We start from the raw sequence: 21,517 nt of genomic DNA, 5'->3' as shown, positions 1-21,517 counted from the left end.
GAATACAATTTATAGTGCAAGAACAATAAGTTATAGATAACAAGATAAGTAGTTAATAAGTAGAGTCGGTAGCTCCACTTTGGTTCCCGTTTGTCCAGTTTAGATTTACCAAAATCAATGCTTTCAAGAAAAGTTTTCCCCTGAAGCAAAACGGAAGCACGACGTCTCACTTAATTAATGACGTACCTTTCGCATTGCGTCACCAGAGCAGCAAACACCCAATAATTTCAAGGGTAAGGCATAGCATTTTAGGTTACAAGCGAAGAACGTAAAATACGAAAATTGCAATCGCACAACGACAAGATGGCTGCTGAAACTACCCTGAACAAAGTGTTGACATACAAATACTTCGAGACCTCCCACAACTTACGTTTGGGTAATCACAAAACCCAATTTTTCAAAATTAACTCAAGGTAAGTCGACAAATGCCGAGCCCGGCCGGAATCTCCTGTCTTCGCGTGTCGTCCATCTTGTCTATGACGAGCAGTTCGGTGTAAGACCGAGAACGTTGCGGTGCACGTGTTTTACTCCCTGGCAGTGAAATTTAGATCACAGAAAAATGAGATCGCGTTGTTTATTTGCGTGTGAATTGTAGGTGTGACCGTCGTTGTTGTGTTTTTAGTGTGGCGAATTGAAGACAATACCAGGGTAAGTGATAGGTACCCAACCAGCAAGTAGACTATTTTATTACACATCGCAAATGGAAGAAATGAATCATTTCGTAGCCACCTGAAAAAAAAATATTGATCGTATTTTTAGTTTCCTCTCGCATACTAAGGTCAACTTAAAATATAACGAAATCAATTTGGAGGATAGGTAGGTAGTTTACCGTTGTTGTTTGTCACGGTTTTGTTTTTAGGTAATAGTTTTAATTGTCAACAATTAGGTAGGCAATTTAGAGGAATGAGAACAAGAAACTTACCGTGAGAAATAATTGTCGGGCAGATGAGTCTGCTTTAGAAAAAGAAATAGATCAAGGTCCTGCCTCCCGCATTTGCATTTGTAAATAAATGGTCTGTAATCAAGTAAAAGGATGCCTATTCCTCGCTTCTTACCTCGTGATTAGAGGACCAATTGTGTCTGTTGGTCCTCTAATCACTATAGGTAAGAAGTGACGAATAGTCATCCTTTTACTTTGATTGTTTTTATTGTCTTTGTTTGACTGTGTTTTTGATGTTTTAGGTAAATTACGTGTTCGTCGATCATTATTTGAGACTGTTTAGTAATTTAGTTGATACACAATCAACATGGAATGAATAAGTTCTCAAGATTATACGTGATATAAGAGATTTACAGTGTCAGAAGAAATATGACACAGACAGTATGACAAGTAAATTACTGAAGGGTTTTGCATTAGGTATAGGAGATTAGGTACTTAAAAAATGTACACCAAATGCCAAATCAGGAATATTTGGCATCCAGCCAGTACCATAGTGTATACTCTATAGAATAGAATACCTAGTGAGACAATGTTACGGAAAAAAAGGGACACTAATATTTCGTAAAGAGAAGAGCGCAGCTCTTGTGAACCTTAAATTACAAACCTGGCGATTTACAGAAGGAATATTGTAATTTTTGATCGACAAAGACGTCATTAATTCCCCCAAATAATAAGGACGCGGGAGGATAATGCTCGTTTCTTTAGTACGGGTATGTCAACTGAATCATCACATTCTGCAGATTGAAGGATTCTTATCTAATGCCCTTGATTACTCATTTTGAGCAACTTTACGCAACTCCTATTAAGAAGAGCATCGACAATTTTTAAAGTTAGGAACTATCAATAAATTAGCTCCGCCAAAAATCAATACAAAAGAGCGCCAAATATGAAATGCTTAACTTCCAATACTGATTATAGTTCCTTAAAATAAACTGAGAGATAACAGATAAAAGTATATCGATATTACATATAAACAAATATTTTAGTACCAGGATCCAGACTTCGATCTAGAAAATCCCAACGAAAAATTGAAATCTATCTGTTTTCTGCATATCTATACAGAGTGGCCCAACGAGAAGTATACAGAGGGCTTTTAGGGTATTAAATTTCCAAAGAACAAAGAACAGGTTTGTCAACTGGTTCACAAAAGAACTAAAACATATGCGGTCTCATTTATCAAGACTTAAACAGAAAGCTGATATAACTGGAGATGCACTTCATCACGACATATATAAAAGATTTAGAACAAATTATCGTAAATTAATTGCTGAAACAAAACGAAATAAGTACAGTGACTTTCTTACAGCTTCTAATAATAAAATGAAAGATGGGTGGCGATTGGTCAACCAAGAAACTAATAAAATAAAAAGTAATAATATCCCCATACCACACAACGAACTGAATTCACATTTTGTGTCTATTGCAAACCATATCATTAGTTCTATACCTAATAATAAAATAAATCCTAAGAGTTACTTAGGTAATATGCCCTCCCCGGCAACTTCATTTTATTTGGCACCTGTCACCTACAATGAAGTTTTAAGTACAATAAGGAAACTATCTAAATCAAATAGTTATGATATTTATGATTTAAATAGCAAAATTTTAAATAACTGCATAGACATAATTGGTGAACTTCTCACTGAACTAATTAACGATTCCTTTCAAGAAGGAATATTTCCGTCTTGTTTTAAAGTAAGTAGAGTCGTACCGGTTTTCAAAAAGGGCGATAAAAGTTCGCTAGACAACTATCGACCTATTTCTATTATTCCCATTTTAGGTAAAGTCTTCGAAATATTAATAAAAAATCGTTTGGTCGAATATCTCGACAGAAACTTTAAACGACCAACAGTATGGATTTAGAGCGGGCTTTTCAACCACAAGTGCAATTGTTGCGCTAATAGGGTCGGTTGTTGAAGCTTTCGAGAGTAAGGAGACGGTTTCTGCAGTGCTTTATGACCTAACTAAGGCATTCGATTGTGTAGTTCCAGCAATACTTGAAGCCAAATTAGAATATTACGGTATCCGAGGAACGCCTTTGGCACTTTTTAGATGTTACCTCAGTAATCGCTTGCAATGTGTTTCATTTAACAATCAAATGTCGGACATAGAACCAATCTTGTTTGGCGTACCACAAGGATCAGCCCTAGGTCCACTTCTGTTCCTGGTTTACGTTAACGACCTACCGAATGCGGTTAATATAGGGAAATGCGTCCAATTTGCGGATGATACAACCATCATTTGCAAATCTACAAACCCATGCGATCTGAGTAAGTCGATTGATATAGCCGCTACAGAAGTGCAGAACTGGCTTGACTCCAATCAACTAAAACACAATCCCAATAAAACTCAAATCATAACATTTACTAGTCAAAAGTCGGTACACAACAGAAACCATGTCAAATTACTCGGTATAGTCATTGACAATGAATTGAATTGGGAACCGCATATTGATTTACTTTGTAACACGTTATCTTCAAGTATTTATTTATTAGTTAAGCTCAGAACATCTGTTGACAAATCTGTCCTCTTAAATTGTTATTTTGCATTTTTTCACTCGAAAATCAGCTATGGAATAACTGTATGGGGCAATGCGTCTCAGGCTATAAGAGTTTTTAGACTTCAAAAGAAAGCGCTTAGAATCCTAGTCAATATTGGTTCGAGAGATCATTGTAGAGGTTACTTTAAATCTTATAAAATTATGCCAGTACCCTGCCTATATCTATACTATACTCTAATTGAAATACATCGCCGAATAAATGCTAACAGTAAAGTGTCAGACAGGAGTAGTCGTCAATATAATACTAGACATCATAATTTGTTACTGCCCTTTAAGTTAAGGCTATGTGTATCGGAAAAAAATTCTTTAAATGTCTTGTTATATAACAATCTAAGCAATACCCTAAAACAACTGTCGTTCAATAAATTCAAAGACTCACTAAAGAAATATCTACTAGACAAATGTTATTATAGCATAGAGGAATACATGCTTACTACTTCATGTTCGATGTAAATTGTTTGTTCTTATTGTGTTACTGTGTTGTTTTATACATTTTTTTTGTTACAATATTTTTAAAATTTTTCATATCTATCTGACGCGACCAAACAATTGTAATTATTGAATGGGTCAACGAAATATATTACTATTACTACTATTACTAAATTTAGAAATTTCGAAAAATCCTCGAACACGTCAATTTTGTATTCGAGGGGGACAACTTTTGGAATGCAAATCACGAACCCAAGTCTTCACCCCTCTACATAATCCTATGGCAAACGGCACATTATTTGAAAGCCAATTTAATCGTGATTACTAATCTGCTTTGCTTTTTAAATTCTATTGATTCGTTTCGGAGATATTCGCATTTGAAATGGTTTTTTTCCCCTGATTTAAGTCCTTTAGATTACTTCTTGTGGGGATATTTAAAGAATAAAGTTTATGCTACTCCGCCCGGAACATTACAAGGGTTGCGAGCACGTATAACCATAGTGTAAGAATAGAATACACTATGGTATAACTCAACAATTTCGAGCGATTACCCCTGAAATCTTGCAACATGTACGACAGCGTTTTGAAGCAAATCTTTATTATTGCATGTAAGAAGGCGGAAGGCAATTCGGGCATTTATTGAAATAAAAATTTTAATACAAGGTGACTTAGATCGCATTTGTTTTGTTTTTTTTTAGAAAAAAAAACATTTCAAATGTGAATATCTCCGAAACGAATCAATAGAATTTAAAAAGCAAAACAGATTAGTAATCACGATTAAATTGGCTTTCAAATAATGTGCCATTTGCCATAGGATTCCATTTAAAATTTTAGGGTTTAAGCTCCCTACGTAGAGGGGTGAAGACTTGGGTTCGTGATTTGTATTCCAAAAGTTGTCCCCCTCGAATACAAAATTGACGTGTTCGAGGATTTTTCGAAATTTCTAAATTTAATACCCTAAAAGCCCTCTGTATACTTCTCGTTGGGCCACTCTGTCCGATCGGGCAGCACTTAGGCACACCAAAAGTTCATTGTGCCTACCCCCTTTCAATCGCAATGAAGGATAGGACAGAGGATAGGATCCTGTTTAGCCTAAGTTGCTTCATCCTCCTCGGTTCCAGATAGCTGTCTCCAATGAGTTGACGTCTGTCCCTGATTAAGGCGTCACAGTGACAGACCACGTTGACCATCCAGTGTCCTGTAAGGACACCGGTGATTTTCCTAATTTGACTTCTATTCAGTTTTAGAAGCATAGAAGACACAGATTTGCCAAGGGGCCCTGTTAAAAAGCCCCTGGACTTGACTCCGGTTACTTGTTGCCACTGAACCTGGAATTGACTGGTGACCTGATTCGTTTAGAACAGATCTTACCTAAAAGGCTAAAACCTCGGCTAAAGCCAACTTTATATAGTCGCTATTTATGTTATGTGTCACGCATTTTGTTCTCCTTTAGATTTTGCTGCAATTAACCAATTACACGATACTTTTTCTACATATGACATTTATTATCTTTCGACATTACACCAACTTCCAAATAAAAACAGCCACCTCTTTTCTTTCCCAAATTCAATAATTCATACAACATTCTTATGAATTAGACAATCACCCAGTCTTTAATCCTGGCCCTGACAACGAAGGGAGCAATTCCTAGGGTAGGCTCGGGCCCGTGGCCTTCACGAGCCAACTCGTTCGCCCTTTCGGTGCCCCGTATTCCGCAGTACGCTGGCACCCAGATCAAGTTTACCCTATTAGATTTACCTAATCCATCTAGGCCATGCTCAGGTCATGATGGTTAACAAGAGGGTTAACATCTTTGCCTGAAACACGGTGCTATGTCGATTAAGGGGGAGGCTGACGCCAGCTCTTGGTCGATCACAATACCTATACATATATACCTATTCCCGTTCCTCTTTCTGTTAGGGATTCGTCTGTAAAGCGTCGTAGTCGTAGTAAGACGACCCTTTTTGCGAGGGGTGGATCGCATCTGAGGGTTTCCCCCAGATTCGGCCATGCCCAAGGCTGCCTCGATCATTCCACTCGTCCCAATTTTTTAGCCGTATGGAGCCCTTCTGAACCTTTGCCTCCACAGCTAAGTGTAAAGGCTCTAGTCCCAGAAGTGCCTCCATGGCCAGAGTTGGCGGGGTTTTCAAGGCTCCAGTGACTCCCAGACAAGCGAGCCTCTGGATTTCTTAGCTGCTTCCATACAATATTGTGCACCATACCTACAGTATTATTGGCCTTATTACTACAATAATTAGACACAAAATTAATAACCATTGTAAAACGAATCAAATTTTAAGTATTGAACAAAAGGGCTGTACCAAAGGTACATTGGGATGTCGAGAACAATAAATTAGTAATTGACACTATTGTTACAGCATATGCAAAACGTAATAAAATAAATTTAAATACGTGTTACATTGATTACAAAAAAGCACATGATTCGATTCCACATAACTAGCTCCTTGATATCCTAAAAATGTATAAAGTTAATTACCAATTTATTAATACTTGAGTTGTATGATGTCTATGTGGAATACAATTATTGTCAACAGAACGCGTCTTCTAAAAGTACAATAATTGATATTAAACGTGGGATTTTTCAAGGCGATTCTTTTAGTCCATTATGGTTTTGCTTAGCAATAAATCCACTTTCTACGTTACTCAATGACTCCTCTGCTGGTTTCAATCTAAATTTTAAACAAACATCTAATATTACACATTTATTGTTCATGGACGACTTAAAATTATATTCTAGATCCGAAAGTCAATTAGACAACTTAATAAAAGCAACGAGAAAATTTAGTGAAGATATCTGTGTGGAGTTTGGAATTGACAAATGTGCTAAAATTAACCTCCAACTTGCTCCAACTATAAATCCACAAATAGTCAATAATGAAATTCCTACCTAACATGCATTATAAATATTTAGGAATGACACAAATTTTGTTTTGGATCACTCACAGCTTAAACCTGAATTTCAACAAAAATATATTGAAAAACTTAAACTTTTGTTGAAATCAAAACTAAATTCTAGATATACAATAGCAGCTATAAATATTTGGGCAGTTCCTACTTTGTCCTATTCCTTTGGAATTCTAAAGTGGTCTCATACAGATTTAAATAATTTAGATCTCGATTTAAATAGAAAAATTAGAAGAATGTTAAGAAAATATAATTAGGTACCTACATCCTAAATCTTGTATTGAAAGGTTTTATCTGGGGTTTTATATTGCAAGAAAAGAAGGAGGACGTGGTTTAACAAATTTATATATATATACAGGGTGTTTTTTTGGGAGCTTTAGTTAAAAGTTTCTGGGAAAGTAAAATAGGTAGGTTTTTGAAAATTTGTACTTAGGAGTTACTCTGAAGGCCGAATCGATGTAAAATATTTTCAAAATGGCCGCACTTCCGGAAACACCGGAAGTAGATAGTAACTTCGTTATTTTAAATGGCAACCCCTATTTTTATTGCATTTTTGGATTCTACGTGAAATTTCAGTTCTTTTGATACCCATATGTCGATATCTGCCATTTATGGTTTTTAAGTTATTTTGACTTTAAGAAACAAAATGGCGGATGCAGATGGTACCTTGATAATTGATTACTTGAAAACGGTTGTAGTCATGGCAACCTATTTTTATCAGTGCATAGAGAATGAATAGGGCTTTCTTTTAGTTTAAAACAAAGTTAAGTTGCGTACAACCGCCCTTATGGAGATCCAAATTTAAGAAACTTCAAAGTCTATAAACTCAGTTTTTTTAAATGGAATGACCATGTTCTTAATATTGCATGAGATAGAGAATCGAAATGGGCATATTTTGACAATACATGTTCCTATAGCTATCTTTAACAGTTTCTGATTTATTCCCATTTCATTGAATTGATCTCGGAATTGATGCCATTTTTTTCGCATTTTCTTTTTAGTAGTTGGCCATGATTTTATAACAATCGAATTTTAAACAAATCAAGGAATGGATTCTTTAATTCCATTGATTCTAGTTCTAGTCTAAATAATTCATTAATAAATAACTCATTTATTAAGGATATAGGACGGAAAATTTTTGAAAAATCTAAACAGAGTCGTTCAACTGAATTTCTTAAACAAGTCTGTAAATTAAGAGAGGTAATGTGATATCTGTTCTAGCAACAATTCCATACCAAAAATGTTTCAACGAAGTTTTTTATATTTTGCATTGAATTTAATATGTTAATCTTGCATTTGCAATTCAATTCATTTTCTTAAATATTCTGTTGTAGAGCTTTGTATCACTTGTGCTTCAACGGTTTGTAGTGCATTAGGGGTACAAAATTTCCAAAATTCATACAATTTCGTTCCAGTTTTTGAGTGAATGTACGGAAAGCACGCGCCGCGATTCTGCCCATTTCACCATAAATAACAATTAAATTCCAAAATAGGTGAAACCACTGCGAGTCATTTTTCGATTTTTGAAAAACTTATGTTAACCTATAACAGTGGGTGATGGATTAGTGTCACTAGATTTGTTTAAAATTCAATTGTTATAGAATCATGGCCGACTACTAAAAAGAAAATCCTAAAAAAATAGTGTCAATTCAATAAAATGGGAATAAGTCAGAAACTGTTAAAGATAGCTATAGGAACATGTATAGTCAAAATATGCCAATTTCGATTCTCTATCTCATCTATTAAGAACATGGTCATTCCATTTAAAAAAACGGAGTTTATAGACTTTGAAGTTTCTTAAATTTGGATCTCCATAGGGGCGGTTGTATGCAACTTAACTTTGTTTTAAGTGCACTAAAAGAAAGCCCTATTCATTCTCTATTCACTGATAAAAATAGGTTGCCATGACTACAACCGTTTTCAAGTAATCAATTATCAAGGTACCATCTGCATCCGCCATTTTTTTTCTTAAAGTCAAAATAACTTAAAAACCATAAATGATAGATACGACATATGGGTATCAAAAGAAGTGAAATTTCACGTAGAATCCAAAAATGCAATAATATAAATATAATAATAAATAGGGGTTGCCATTTAAAATAACGAAGTTACTATCTACTTCCGGTATTTCCGGAAGTGCGGCCATTTCAAAAATATTTTACATCGGTTCGGCCTTCAGAGTAACTCCTAAGTACAAATTTTCAAAAACCTACCTATTTTACTTTCCCAGAAACTTTTAACTAAAGCTCCCAAAAAAACACCCTGTATAGGTAATTTATGTAAAAATCATGTAAATCTTTAGGAAATTATTTTTACTCTTTAAATTATTCATTCATTAATAATATTATTCGCATGGATTCTCATTTTTCGGGCCTAAATCTGAACATCAAAAACGTTGATTGCGAACCAAAATTAAATTTTGAACTAAATTGGAAAAACAAAATTTTGCATGGAAAATATCGGTAGGTACACATTGGAATTTCCAGAAATTGATAAATAAATGTCAATAGCGTTGCTTACAGACAATTCTTTGCGTACTGAAACGGAAGAGTTCATTTTTGCTATTCAAGATGGTGTAATTGCTACAAACAATAATTATAAAAAAAAACACATAATGAACCTGGCCGTAGAGGATAATTGTAGGGAATGTCATATACCACAAGAAGCAGTTGAACATACTATTGTTAGTTGCTCAGTTTTGGCACCCACCGACTATCTTTTGAGACATAATCGAGTTTGCAAGATATTACACCAACAAACAACAAACAATTTTAAATGAATAAACAAAATTAGACCATATTATAAATATATTCCGGAATCAATACTAGAAAACAATTAATGTCTCTTGTATTGGGATCGAACAATTTTAATTGACAGGGAAATTCAACATAATAAACCTGATATTATTATCAATAAAATTGAAAAACGAATTGTCATCCTCGTAGATGTTGTTGTTCCACTATCTAAAAATGTGACAACCACTGAAAAAGAAAAAACTTAGAAATATTAAGCTTTAGCAATTGAAATGATGGCCATTTTCAATAAAGTCAATATTATCTCAATTGTGATGTCTGCTACTGGTGTAGTATCGTGCAATTTAAAAAAAAACATTAATACTTACCTACAATTAAATTTAAACCCAAAATTATTTACGTTAATACAAAGATCTGTCTTACTACAAACATGTCATATTGTACGGAAATTTAAAGTAAGTATATTTGATTGTAAATTTGATTTTTCCTCTTTACCGAGTTACTTAATAATAATAATTAAAAAAAATTTATGTAAATATCTCAAATACAAAAAATAAGTTATGGTTGGTTATTGCCCCCATAATTTATAATAGTTATACCAATGTAAATGTGGAATAATAATAATAATAATTTTTATTGCATTCAAAGTAATTTTATTTACAAAAACTAATTTGCAACGTGTAGTGTTAAAGTAAAATACCTACACTATCAAACACTAGTTTAAGCTTAGACAAGAAAGAAGAAAAAAATAAACTATCTATTGTAATGTCTATATAGTACCTACCAGTATAAATGTAATCTTAATTTTAGTACATCTTCATACAAAAAAAAGAACAAGAGAAAAGAAAAGAACACCAACCAGCTTCTCCGCCGTTTTAAGATGAAACGATGATAGGCTGATGGGTTCGTAATCCTTCGCTATGTCATATTTAGCACGGCCCGGTCTAGGTAGCTACACAACACAACACAACCTTTCTCCACCTTTCCGGCATATACCCTAAAGCCAGGAAGGTTCTAAAGAGGTACAAGACGTGTAAGAGAAGCGGCGCTAGGCAGATTACCTGGAATTATCCCGTCCTTAAATGGGCTGAACATGTTGACCGCTCATCTCAGAGATCCTTCGGTAACCACCCGGGCAGCTACTTTCCAGTCGATCGGCCTTACACAGACCCGGGTGGGTTCGAAGTTAGGTAGTTCCCAGAGCCTGGAAAATGTATTTCCAGGAGACACGTGAGAGCTTCACGTGCGGATTACGTATATTTGCCGCATGTAAGCCTCAGTGTCCTCACTATTTGCCTCGGGTCCTTCAAAAGGATCTTTTGAACTTCAGTAAGACCCTCCATGTTACAACGGAAGGTCCTCCACGATCTTAGTTTAGACCTTAGAATATGGTCCTTATACCTGTGCTGACCGATTTTAAGATCTTTCCAGTCCCAGGCAGCTGAGTTCGTATGGCCTTATTAAAGAGCCTGCGAACCTCTTTACGAACCTTCTCAAGGTCTGAGTTCCACCAATGTGTTCTCTTCTTTCCTCGAAAGGCACGCAGTTTACAGCTCTCCTCATATGTCGCTGTTATGGCGTCGCGTACTAATGCGGCCGCCTCTTCCATCTGTCCTGCTTTCCGGCAGAGCAAAGATGGTCCATCCCTGGATCCAACCATTCTGACAGTTCTGCCACGTAGCAGTCCAAGTCAGTAGATCGGGAATTCCGAAACTTGCAGGACCCGCAGTGGGATGGCAGATTTAGTTGGAAAAGAATCTATGCAATCTTCCAGCTGAAGTTTTAAAGCTACGAGATCCCTGAAACAGAAATCAGTTATTAGATAAGGCTTGATTCGCTTATCGACATAAGTGCAAGTCCTGGGGTTCAGTTGGCTGTGCCTCTTATAATAAAGGTAGTCCTCTACCTGGCTGAGACCTCTTACTCTACCCCTTTAACCCAATGTTCTTGTATGAGGCATACGCCTGTCTATACCTGTCTGCTTTACAGCAAGTTGACGACCTATTAAACAGGTCGCCCCCGTACTGTGCTGCAAGTTGCTCTATGAGAAGGTTTCCATCACTGATGTGCTTGGTTCCCTCCCCCCTAGCGATGCCGCCGGTTTGGACCAAGAACCGCATACGAGCTAAAAGCTAGTCGACATCTTTCTCTACCTCTAAGGGCTCCGGAAGCGCGGAGTTGAGCCCCTTTCGTCGTAACGAGACTGGGTCCCGCTGCTTCGGTAGAGCTCTCTCCCTTACTTTCGAGGAGAACCCAGCCAGGCTCCTCCATGCGGAAGAACGTCGTCCATAGACTCGTCCTGGACCCAGGATTTTGCATCTGGAGGCGCTTCAAGGTGGTGACCGTGTCATTCGGGAGCCCGCGTATAACACAGCCATCACCTTGGTTACCCTAGGGACGTGCCTCTGAATTTTCAGAGACGCGCTATCCCAGGACCTAATAAGAGGGACGGTCCTCTCCAACCAGTCCAAGGTCCACTGATCTTCGGCCACCATGTCCCTCTGCAGATTCCAGCGGAACCCTGCCAGTCTCCCTTCCCCCACGGAGGCTCAGGGATGTCCGCCTCCGAAACGATGGCCACCATGAGCCCCTACGCAGCTTCTTCTCAGGCTTCCCTGAGCCAGACCCTGGCTGGAGTGCTTTCCTCCGATCTGGGACGCTTGGTCCCTGACGTCGTGTTGCCCTCTCGAGCAAACGACACAACACGCAGGGCCCGATTGACCCGAAGTTTTACCCTCGAACCGGCGCTTCCTGACCATCTCCTGTGCGCCAGTCCTATTCCTCTTGCGCCCACCACCGGGTTCTGAAATTAGCCCTGCGTTGAATGTTCGTCCATACAACACCAACGAGTAGTTCGGAAATGCCGTCTCACCTGAACAGAGCCGCTTGCTCCGCTGCCAGCCCCGTCCCGGAGGAAAGGGATCACCACTCGCGGTGGTCGCCCGGTATCCGAGGGGCACCGTTGTCGACACTGCACCCCCAGTGCCACGCAGTCCTCGGCACGGTCGCCAACACCTAGCTTGACTTGGGAGGTTGGTCCTCGCTAACGTACTTCACTTGTTTGATTGCACTTGTATCTCGATTTAGAGGACTGTGACTTGAATTACAAATGTAACATTGGCTCTTTGGTGGTGGAAAAAAAATTCCAGGTAGCTTTGACAAGCATCAGTTCTCGGGTCAGTTGTACAAGGATTAGTCATTTATTTCGGTTTCATAAGGATAAGTTTTTAGACATACTACTCATTTAAAGTTTATAGCTGTTTTTTTAATTAAAAAATAAATGAAATTCTGAAATACAAAATATTCGTATAAATTAAAACTTTCTTAGTATCTTTCCTATTGTGACATTATAACTGTACCTTTTAATTAAAATGACGACGTCTGTCCAACCCCATTTTTCCATTGTTTTTTTGACATAAATAACGATATACGTTAGAAGCGGTTGTTCAAATTAGGTACAGAAAGTGTAAGTAATTAATTCTTAGAAATATAAGAGACCGAAATATGCAAGGAAGCTCAAATAAGCCATCTTGTTTACACAATTGCATCGGTGCAAAGGACCCATTTAAAAAAATTGCGTTTTACCATTTACCTACGCAGGTAGGTACCAGAAAATTTTACCTTAATTTCAATTTTGTACTGTAGTCCATATTCAGATTGTATTATATCTAGATAAAAAAAGCACACTCCATATAATAACAAATAAGAAAACTTTATTCCGTTGACTTGTTTCAATATAATAAACCTGAATTTGCCAAATATGTTTACCGCGTCTTGAACATCCCCTCGATCACTGAGTTGAAATGGGCATTAATAATAAATCGAAGAGCCATCTTTCCACCGTTCCATCAGATTGTGGATGCTGTCCTAGTCTCCATAATACCCAATTTCTTACACACATTCCGGAACACAGCAGATTCGAAGATCCCATCCTGGTAAGGACATTTTTCCTTGAGACACAGAGTATTCAATATTTCCCACCAGGTCCTCGTGGTCAAAGACTTCGATAAATGGCAGGAACAGAAAACTGCGAAAATTTTTTTACGTTCCTTCCAGTCGCCAAATTGTCGGCCCAGCTTTTTTATTTGTGGATAATTTTACACGATTTTAAATTTCCCTTTTAGAACTTGTGAATCACAGTCCAGACCTGTGGTTTACATAGTTGGCGGTTTGCGGTTCTCTCTATCTTCAAAATGAGATGGCACTATTTTCGCATTTTTTTGTGTACAACCCATAAATAGTTGGTTTTATTTTTCTAGTCCCTTCGGATTGAGGGGCCAAGCAAATATGAAGCAAATTTACTTAATTATTTATTTAGTGTGAAGGTTCTATCAGCATACAATGAGAATAAACAGAAACCAACACCTATTCTTTGGCAAGCTTCCATCAGGCGAGCATTAATGTATTTTGTTATTACATATTTATTTAGCTGTATCGTTATAAAGAATTGGAATGGTTTCGGATGCCAAGTATATTTCGTCATGCACTTTATCTAGTTTACTTAAACCGGAGAAATCTTATCTCTTTTTGAACAAACAAATTTTAGACACTGTTTACCGATTTGCATTTTAATGTAAATTTTGGAAAACGGGGATAGAATTTTGGAAATTTCACGAAACTAAGCAGGTATCATTCAAGGACCTATTAACACCTTTCAAGAGAGAAGGGGAAACTCTCCACCATTTTCTAAATGCCTTATCGAGGTGATTGCAAATGTTGCATTTGTAGGTATGTGTTAAGTATGGTAGCTCACATGTTTTTTTTAATCATTTTCCATTAGGTTTAGAGTTTTTTAATTTCAGAACAGAAAGTAGAAATGTTGCAAATGAATCATCATCAACGTGCACGGAACCAGATGTCATTGCTTACGTAAGAAAACTCTCCACTTTTAGTGATCTATAAACCAAAATTTATCGTTCACATAATTTTTTAATGTCTATTTCTGACAGACTTACGTCGTTTTTATGGCGCCTTAATCCATTTGATCTCTGGCACCTATTTTGATAGGGTGCAGGAAATGATTAAGATCAAAATCCCGTGGTATCTACATAAATACAAAATAAAATCATATAAGGGCATCACCACCTGTACAGTATAACAAACAGACATAATTCAGTAACGGTAAACAAAAGCTTGGAGCACACCATGCTTCAATAAACAGATATCAGAATTTTATGCAAAATAAATAATAAAAAACTGACATCAATTCAATGATTGATGCTTAGTACAAGAAACTTCTAGAATATTATCGAGTAAAGACATTATATTCCCCGGAAAGAATGCGCGACATCCGCCTCCACTTCGTATCGTCGGTGACTAATCCTTTATCGATTTGATGGCGCCCCGATGTCGCTCTGCAACCTTCGCTACATTAATAACAATATCCAAATGTGGGACGAAAGTAAAGGACGACACTTATGAAATTATATAAGAGCTTTTTAAGGTCGCATTGAACTTGTTAGAGCATTTGATAGGCATCCCGAGTCACCTAATGTTTTCTGTCTTAAGAATTTTCAGTGGTTTCTACAACGTTATTGTGCCATTTAAAGCTTTTAACAGAGCTTTTTGGAACCTTTAAGCATTTGAGATCAGTTTTAAGAACCTTAGGACATTTTTCAGGGCCTTCAAGCGCCGCACATTAGCCAAGTCTCCATAGCTCTTCGGGAAGTTTTAAGACCATGCGCGTCAAAAATGTTAATTAGCCTTTGGATTTTTACGTCCTTTTAGGGCTGCAGTTTCGCAGAGCTTTCAAGAACCCCAAAGAGTCCGTTTCAGAAACTCCTTTTACTTCTTTAAAATCCGGGTGTATATTAATCCTAAAGGGTCCTTAATAATCTTTAAGATCCTTAACGTCCTTCAAAAGTATTAAAGGATCTTTAAAATTCACCCTTGCATTTTTAGCGCATTTTCCAACTCAGATTGAATGTCGCTATTATGACCACTTCATTCGCCCGCCCGATGCCTTAACTACTCCAACAGTTTTCAAGATATTTCGTTCATTCGTTTTCCATTCGTTTCGCTTATATAATGGCGCGCATTTCATACATTTTTTTGAAATTTTAACGACAGATTCTTCTAGTAAAGACAAGCATATCGCATATTGTAAAAATAATATGTGCGCATGCGCAAACTGCAATTTTAACCACAGATGCTAGTAAATTATTTACCGTTGCACACATAAATACTATCGTTACAGACCTTTCGGGAAGTACTGATTAATTTATGGAAAATGTGCCTTACGGCGGAAGCCTTTAGTTTTACTGAACCATTACTATTAAAGAGCCTTTAATAGTGTTTAAGAGACTTCATGAGTATTTATGACCTTTAAGAACCTTCCAGATTGTGTTAGAACTATTAAAGTATTTAGGAGAGGGGATACCTGCACCGTTCAAGGTCGTTCGCCATGTGGCGGTGACCTTGAAAAGTAGGTCAAGGTTAGGCCGAAAGGTCGCTTGCCCGTAAAGGTCAATGCGCCGCATTTGTTGTGGCCTCATAATTTAATACCAAGGCAATCAAAGGTCAATGGCCACAAATTTGTTGATACATTTATATGATTCTTGGATGACCTTGAAATTGAATTACGTGACCACAAAAGGTGGAGTCATTGACCCTTGTGGGCGACAGTTCTTTCAGCTTTACCTTGATCTACTTTCCAAGGACACACAATTTTCAAGCGAACTACCTGCAAGCTTATTGGTCCGTACCTTGAAGCGTGAGACTTGACAGTTGACCTTTGTCTTCCAATTTGAATGTTTCGGTTTCTTCTTTGACGCAGAAACTTGCGGTTGGTTAAAAGAACATAATTTGAATCGTTCATCTTGAGATTTAAATTCGGGATTCGAGAAATTGTAGGAATGTCTGAGATTCCAGTTTTGATTTTAGACTTCGTGGTATTCGTAAAATTTGAACCTTGGCGGCATTAGACCTCTTGCACTTTGAATTTTGAAGTTTTAAAGTGTTTTTCAAGGATCCAACAGCAGCAGAAAATTGGTAGATGTTACAGTGACCTTAAAAGTGGAGAAAATACTAGATGCTTAATGCGCAATTTGATGTTTGATAAGTTAGATAACGAACTTGATGTGTAAATAGGTACGTTTATTTATAGCGTCTTCCTGCTGTATGTAAATTGAATCGTTTACGGTGTAATTTTCGGAGCACTTTAGTGCTCGTATAATTGAAATCGGCGAACTATTCTGCAACTTGATGTTTTACTTTACATGCTGGACTTTTGATTTAATGGCTGGAGTGAAACCGATCTTATTTGATGTGGCGTTTTGGAATATGCAAAACTAATTAAGATATACTGTTATCGCCCACAAGTTGGGGCCTACGATTTTCGAAAGTCATTAAAAGATCAACGCGCTACAAAATTTAAATACGTAGAAAGAAAGTATGTGATCATACTAACTTTAACCTGGGAATTATACATTTTCTAAACTACCGAGCCTATATTTCGACCACACTGTGTAGTAAAACCTGTAACCATGCGCACTCTTAAAAAAATAATCTGACCTCCCGACCCGTTCACAGGAGTCTGGTCAAAGTAAGCGATATCATGGCCCCTTCTTTATGTCAATACTTGACAGTTTGAGACTTTTATACTGACTTAAAACTTCCAAATTTGAGACCCTCGGTGGCCTCGATCAACTTTAAAACACACAGAAATTTTGCTTAATTGATTGACAATGACAAACATGTATTCCGAAACATATAAAACAATTACAATAAAATCCCTGCAAGAATGAAAAGTGTACAAAGCTTGTTTTGGCATAATACCCCGCACGCAGGCGGGCGATAATTAAAATAAGAAATCTACAGTTTTTTCTAATAATCCGAAAAATCTGGTTGTTAAAACAATGCAGACAGCCCGGATGAAATAAAAAGTTATTAATAACATTTTTTTACTTTCAGATTTAAGTTCCTAAATGTGTTGAAGACACCGTACAATAAATTCGACAAATATGAATCCCAGCTACCAGCAGTACCGCAACGCCTACCCGGAATTACCGTTCATGGGAGCGCCATGCGCGTCGAACGGCTATGGTTGGCACGGCAACGGTTACGGATGGCAGCTCGACCCGCTCAAATGGACGTGCCCGAGTGGGGACACCGAGAGCAACGAGGTCGTCTCGGAGCCCATCCTCAGCTCACAGAAGGTCGAGGGCTCCCACGCTTGGGTAAGTATTTGAACGCCCTCTAAATCTTTTCTATGCTCTAATTCAGTACTGCCACGCTAATTATTAATTTCTTTCTCTTCTATATTTCTAATGGTGATTGGAGTAGTTTGGATCAGGTCGCTCGGTAAGTCAGCGTGATGTACTGGGATCACTAACATTTTCATTGATCATGTCCATCTTCGCTCACTAAACTTTTTCGCCCAGTGCGTGCCGAACCTATAAGACATGATACAGATCAGCGAATATACAGGCTGTTCCACGCAAACCTCTACCTAGAAGAAATTTGCAAACCAACATAGTTTTTCATGATCAATCGAGAGAAGATATCATCACCTTGGGTTTTACAGGATGTGGATAGCAACTTTCAAATTTTAAATAGAACACCCTGTATAATTTTAAGATAAACATTGTCGTGTTCGAGGACTTTTTCCAAAAACTAAGAGGTTTATTGATAGGTCCAGACTTTACACTCGCACTGTATAACAGTTCGTACATAATCCAATTTGTTGCTAATTCACGCCATACATTTGGAAAATTTGCAAGTGCATTTTTTGGTATAATTAAAGAACCCGACAAATCCTTTATGTCCGTTTGTCCGTCGGAAAGCCGTTCAACGGAAGTTCCTGGCGAATTGAGATTTGCTGTTTCGGTTCCTCTTGGTTCTAAGGGAAACTCTTTTGAACATAGTTATTGCAAATAAATGACTGATTCATAGCAGGTAGGTACCTAACTTGAAAAAAGTACGGTAGATTTTTATTAAGTTTACTAACAACTGTTATATTAACCTAATTGCTCAATTGACTTCTAAACGAGTGTAATGGGAACGAGTCAATAGTGATATTAAATGGAATTAACACAAAACAATAGACAAATAAGATGAAATAGAGAACTGAATTTATTTTATCTAATTGTTTAAAATTGTGCCCTCGACCATTACTATTTAATTGGATTAGAAGGTCTAGTTGGTTTTATGTCATGGCGATGTTATTTGCGATTGTCATTGGTAATGCAGTAGAATACTGCGCTTTAAATTAGCGCCTTCGTCAAGTATGGATAACAAAAAAGCGAGTACGATGTTAAAAGGGCAACCGGCTCGAGATGAAAACCGGAAACAAGGTGGGGAAATTAAAGATTTCAATCTCTCTTCTTTGTAATGGGATCCCTTTAACGAATTTTATTCGATTCGATTTTTTACAATAAGCTTTTTCGATACTACGTGAGCGATTAGTCCCTAAATACGGACCTGACTTTGTAAATGCGTGTGAAAACTTAAGGCGCCAGTGAGCCCTGGGATATGGCGAGGTTGGTTCAGATTACAGGAAAGATTTTGCTTATGCTGCATTCATCATGTGACACTTGTTCATTTACAAGGGATTATTTAACTATTACGTTAAATACGAAGAATAGTGGAAGTTCAAGCAATTGTCAAAATTAATTATTAATTATTAATGAATCCTTTGCAGGAACAAAACAAACGAAGCACGGCCATCCTATTTCACTGTAATATTTTAAATTCGCCCCGGAAAAATCAGTTCCTGTATATTGGGTCCTAAGAAAACCCTCCCCACGAAATTCACCCTACGATGAATTACAGGTGGCTAACGTAACTTCGTTCGGGGCTCACTTTGAATTTGCTAACAAAAATAAAACACACCCTGCGCTAATTTACAGGGCTGCCCCGACCGCTTCACGCTAATTTTTTCGCGCGGTTTGCGATTCGGTCCACCTAACGGCAATCTACAGTTGGTTGACTTGACTTAGGTCACGATTCAATGAGCATTGCTTGATGGTTCCGCCCCAACAACCAACTTCCCACTACTTTTTTTGAGTGACATCCATTCCGGTACGCGAACCTTTTCCTACCAGTAAAAGTAGTTCCAAAGTCACGACCGTATTTAAGGATCACTCGCCCACGTCAAAAATCGACAAAATTTATGAAATCCTGCCAAACAATGAGACCACTATCGTTTAAAATTGTAACAATCGAGAATTCAAATCCTTGTAAAATAGAAAAATTTATTCGATAGGTATTCTCATACGATTATGGCGTTGTGCGCGGGTGCTCCATCCTGTTGAAACCAACAGTCTCCAACTTTTGTTTTTTGGTGTGCCGTACGTCGTTGTATTCGTAATAAAAAATGGTACTGAATACAGTGTGTACTATTTTTACGAGCCATATAAAAACGTTAACTTGATGATAATTTCTCCGGAACGAAACGTTGTATTGAAAATCTATGAACGGTATCTCGTATAACTTAAAAAAGTGCATTTTTCTGTAATTGCGCAAATATCAAGTAAAAATAAAAACGAAATCGGCAAATTTTGGTTTCCCTGGTATAACTTCGGAAGTAATCGGAATTTGCTGGTTTTCTTTGAAGCATGGTAATATTTAATTGAGCAACTTTTCCTTAATTTGCCTAAGATCCCCATAATAGACATCCTTATCTTGACCACAGTGTATATGTGAATATTTTGAAATTTAAGTTTTTGTCTTTACTTCGGAGCAAGTAGTGCGATAATTTCAGTTTTTCAGTAATGGAGAAAAAGGTCCATTCTACTTGAAAAATTTTCGATATATTGAGCTAGCCGTCGGCAAACCACTGTATAAAAGAACACCCTGCGATAAATGGTGGGTGATCGTCTTAACTGCACTAACGGCGGGACGCGAGTTTGAATAACTCCCAAGTCCCAATAAAATCCACCCTAGAATAAATTACATGTTGTTGACTTAATTTCGCTCGCGGCTCACTGTGAATTTTTTAACACAAACTCCGCGCTAATTTGCAGGTGTCAGACTTAATTGCGCTGACCGTATTTAAGACCACTTGCGTACGTAAACTTCAGTAAAAGTGCCAAATAATGAGACCACCATAGTTTAAACTCGAGCTCCAGATTCATTTTTGAAGCAAAGCTCTAGATCTGGTATGAACTCTTGTGAAGTAGGCAGCAGGACTAAATTTCTTTGGGCAGATATGTATCGGAGACCTCTCTGGTAGCTCGATGGAATTTTGTACAAAATATACAGAATCGACAGTTAACATTTTTATAATTAGCGTCACGATAATTGCGTAACATCAACAGTTGCTCAATCGCGTTTTTAATGCGATAAATAGGTCAATAATTTAATAAACTCGTTCAAGGATGGTACCCAAAAATGGTAGCAATTCGCAAAATACCACGCCGAAATCGTGCAACGGGAACTTGATTTAATTTATGCCGCTATTAAAACGGAAGTCAAGGTTGTTTGTCTTACTAATTAAAGCATGTTTAATTATAAGGTTAAACCATTGCATTCAATAATTGCTTGCAAGCAACCCGAGTTACCGTGATGTTACGTTGGTTGCCGAATGTTTGATATTAAAACACTGGATTTTTCATTTACTATGTTGAATGCATCTGTCTATGGTAATTTGAATGCAACCCAACCTCTGAGAAGTGTTGTATCACAGGTTAGAGAATCGAATGCGCTTTAAAATGATTCACCTCAAAAGGTAAACTATTTGGTTTCACTTCGATGCAAATTTGATTCATCAAGGAGCCTAGTGGGGCCTTTAACGGCTCTAAAACAAACTAGAAAGCTCTTGGAGGCTCTCATTGGCTGTGGTAGATTCTTTGAGATTAACGGCGATTCTTACAAAATGAAATTTTTTTTTAACGAGTATGGTTTATATTGTGAGAATTTTAAACGATAATGGTCTCATTATTGGACAGCATTCCTTAAATTTTTAGAATG

At 37.3% G+C, this 21,517-nt stretch overlaps 1 protein-coding gene across 1 annotated transcript; it reads left to right on the top strand.

Annotated features, from left to right (window-relative positions):
- Positions 1 to 467: 467 nt before the first annotated feature.
- On the top strand, positions 468 to 18,497 carry LOC116180727. The gene is made up of 3 exons (XM_031500846.1): positions 468 to 648; positions 17,519 to 17,784; positions 17,891 to 18,497. The coding sequence occupies exons 2-3, from the start codon at positions 17,569 to 17,571 to the stop codon at positions 17,972 to 17,974; spliced, it is 300 nt and encodes a 99-aa protein (XP_031356706.1). The 5' UTR covers positions 468 to 648; positions 17,519 to 17,568; the 3' UTR covers positions 17,975 to 18,497.
- Positions 18,498 to 21,517: the final 3,020 nt, after the last annotated feature.

The sequence above is a fragment of the Photinus pyralis genome, unplaced genomic scaffold (genome assembly GCF_008802855.1).
Source record: "Photinus pyralis isolate 1611_PpyrPB1 unplaced genomic scaffold, Ppyr1.3 Ppyr1.4_LG9, whole genome shotgun sequence".
Lineage (NCBI taxonomy): Eukaryota > Metazoa > Arthropoda > Insecta > Coleoptera > Lampyridae > Photinus > Photinus pyralis.
Note: the sequence above shows the minus strand (reverse complement) of the source record. Positions and strands in the feature narration are given on the sequence as shown.

What these genes read in the sequence shown, in the direction of transcription:
- LOC116180727 (XM_031500846.1), top strand. Translation starts at nt 17,569, where the DNA reads ATGAATCCCAGCTACCAGCAGTACCGCAACGCCTACCCGGAATTACCG. An exon ending in TCGAGGGCTCCCACGCTTGG is followed by an intron (nt 17,785 to 17,890) that starts GTAAGTATTTGA and finishes TGATTGGAGTAG; the next exon opens with TTTGGATCAGGTCGCTCGGT.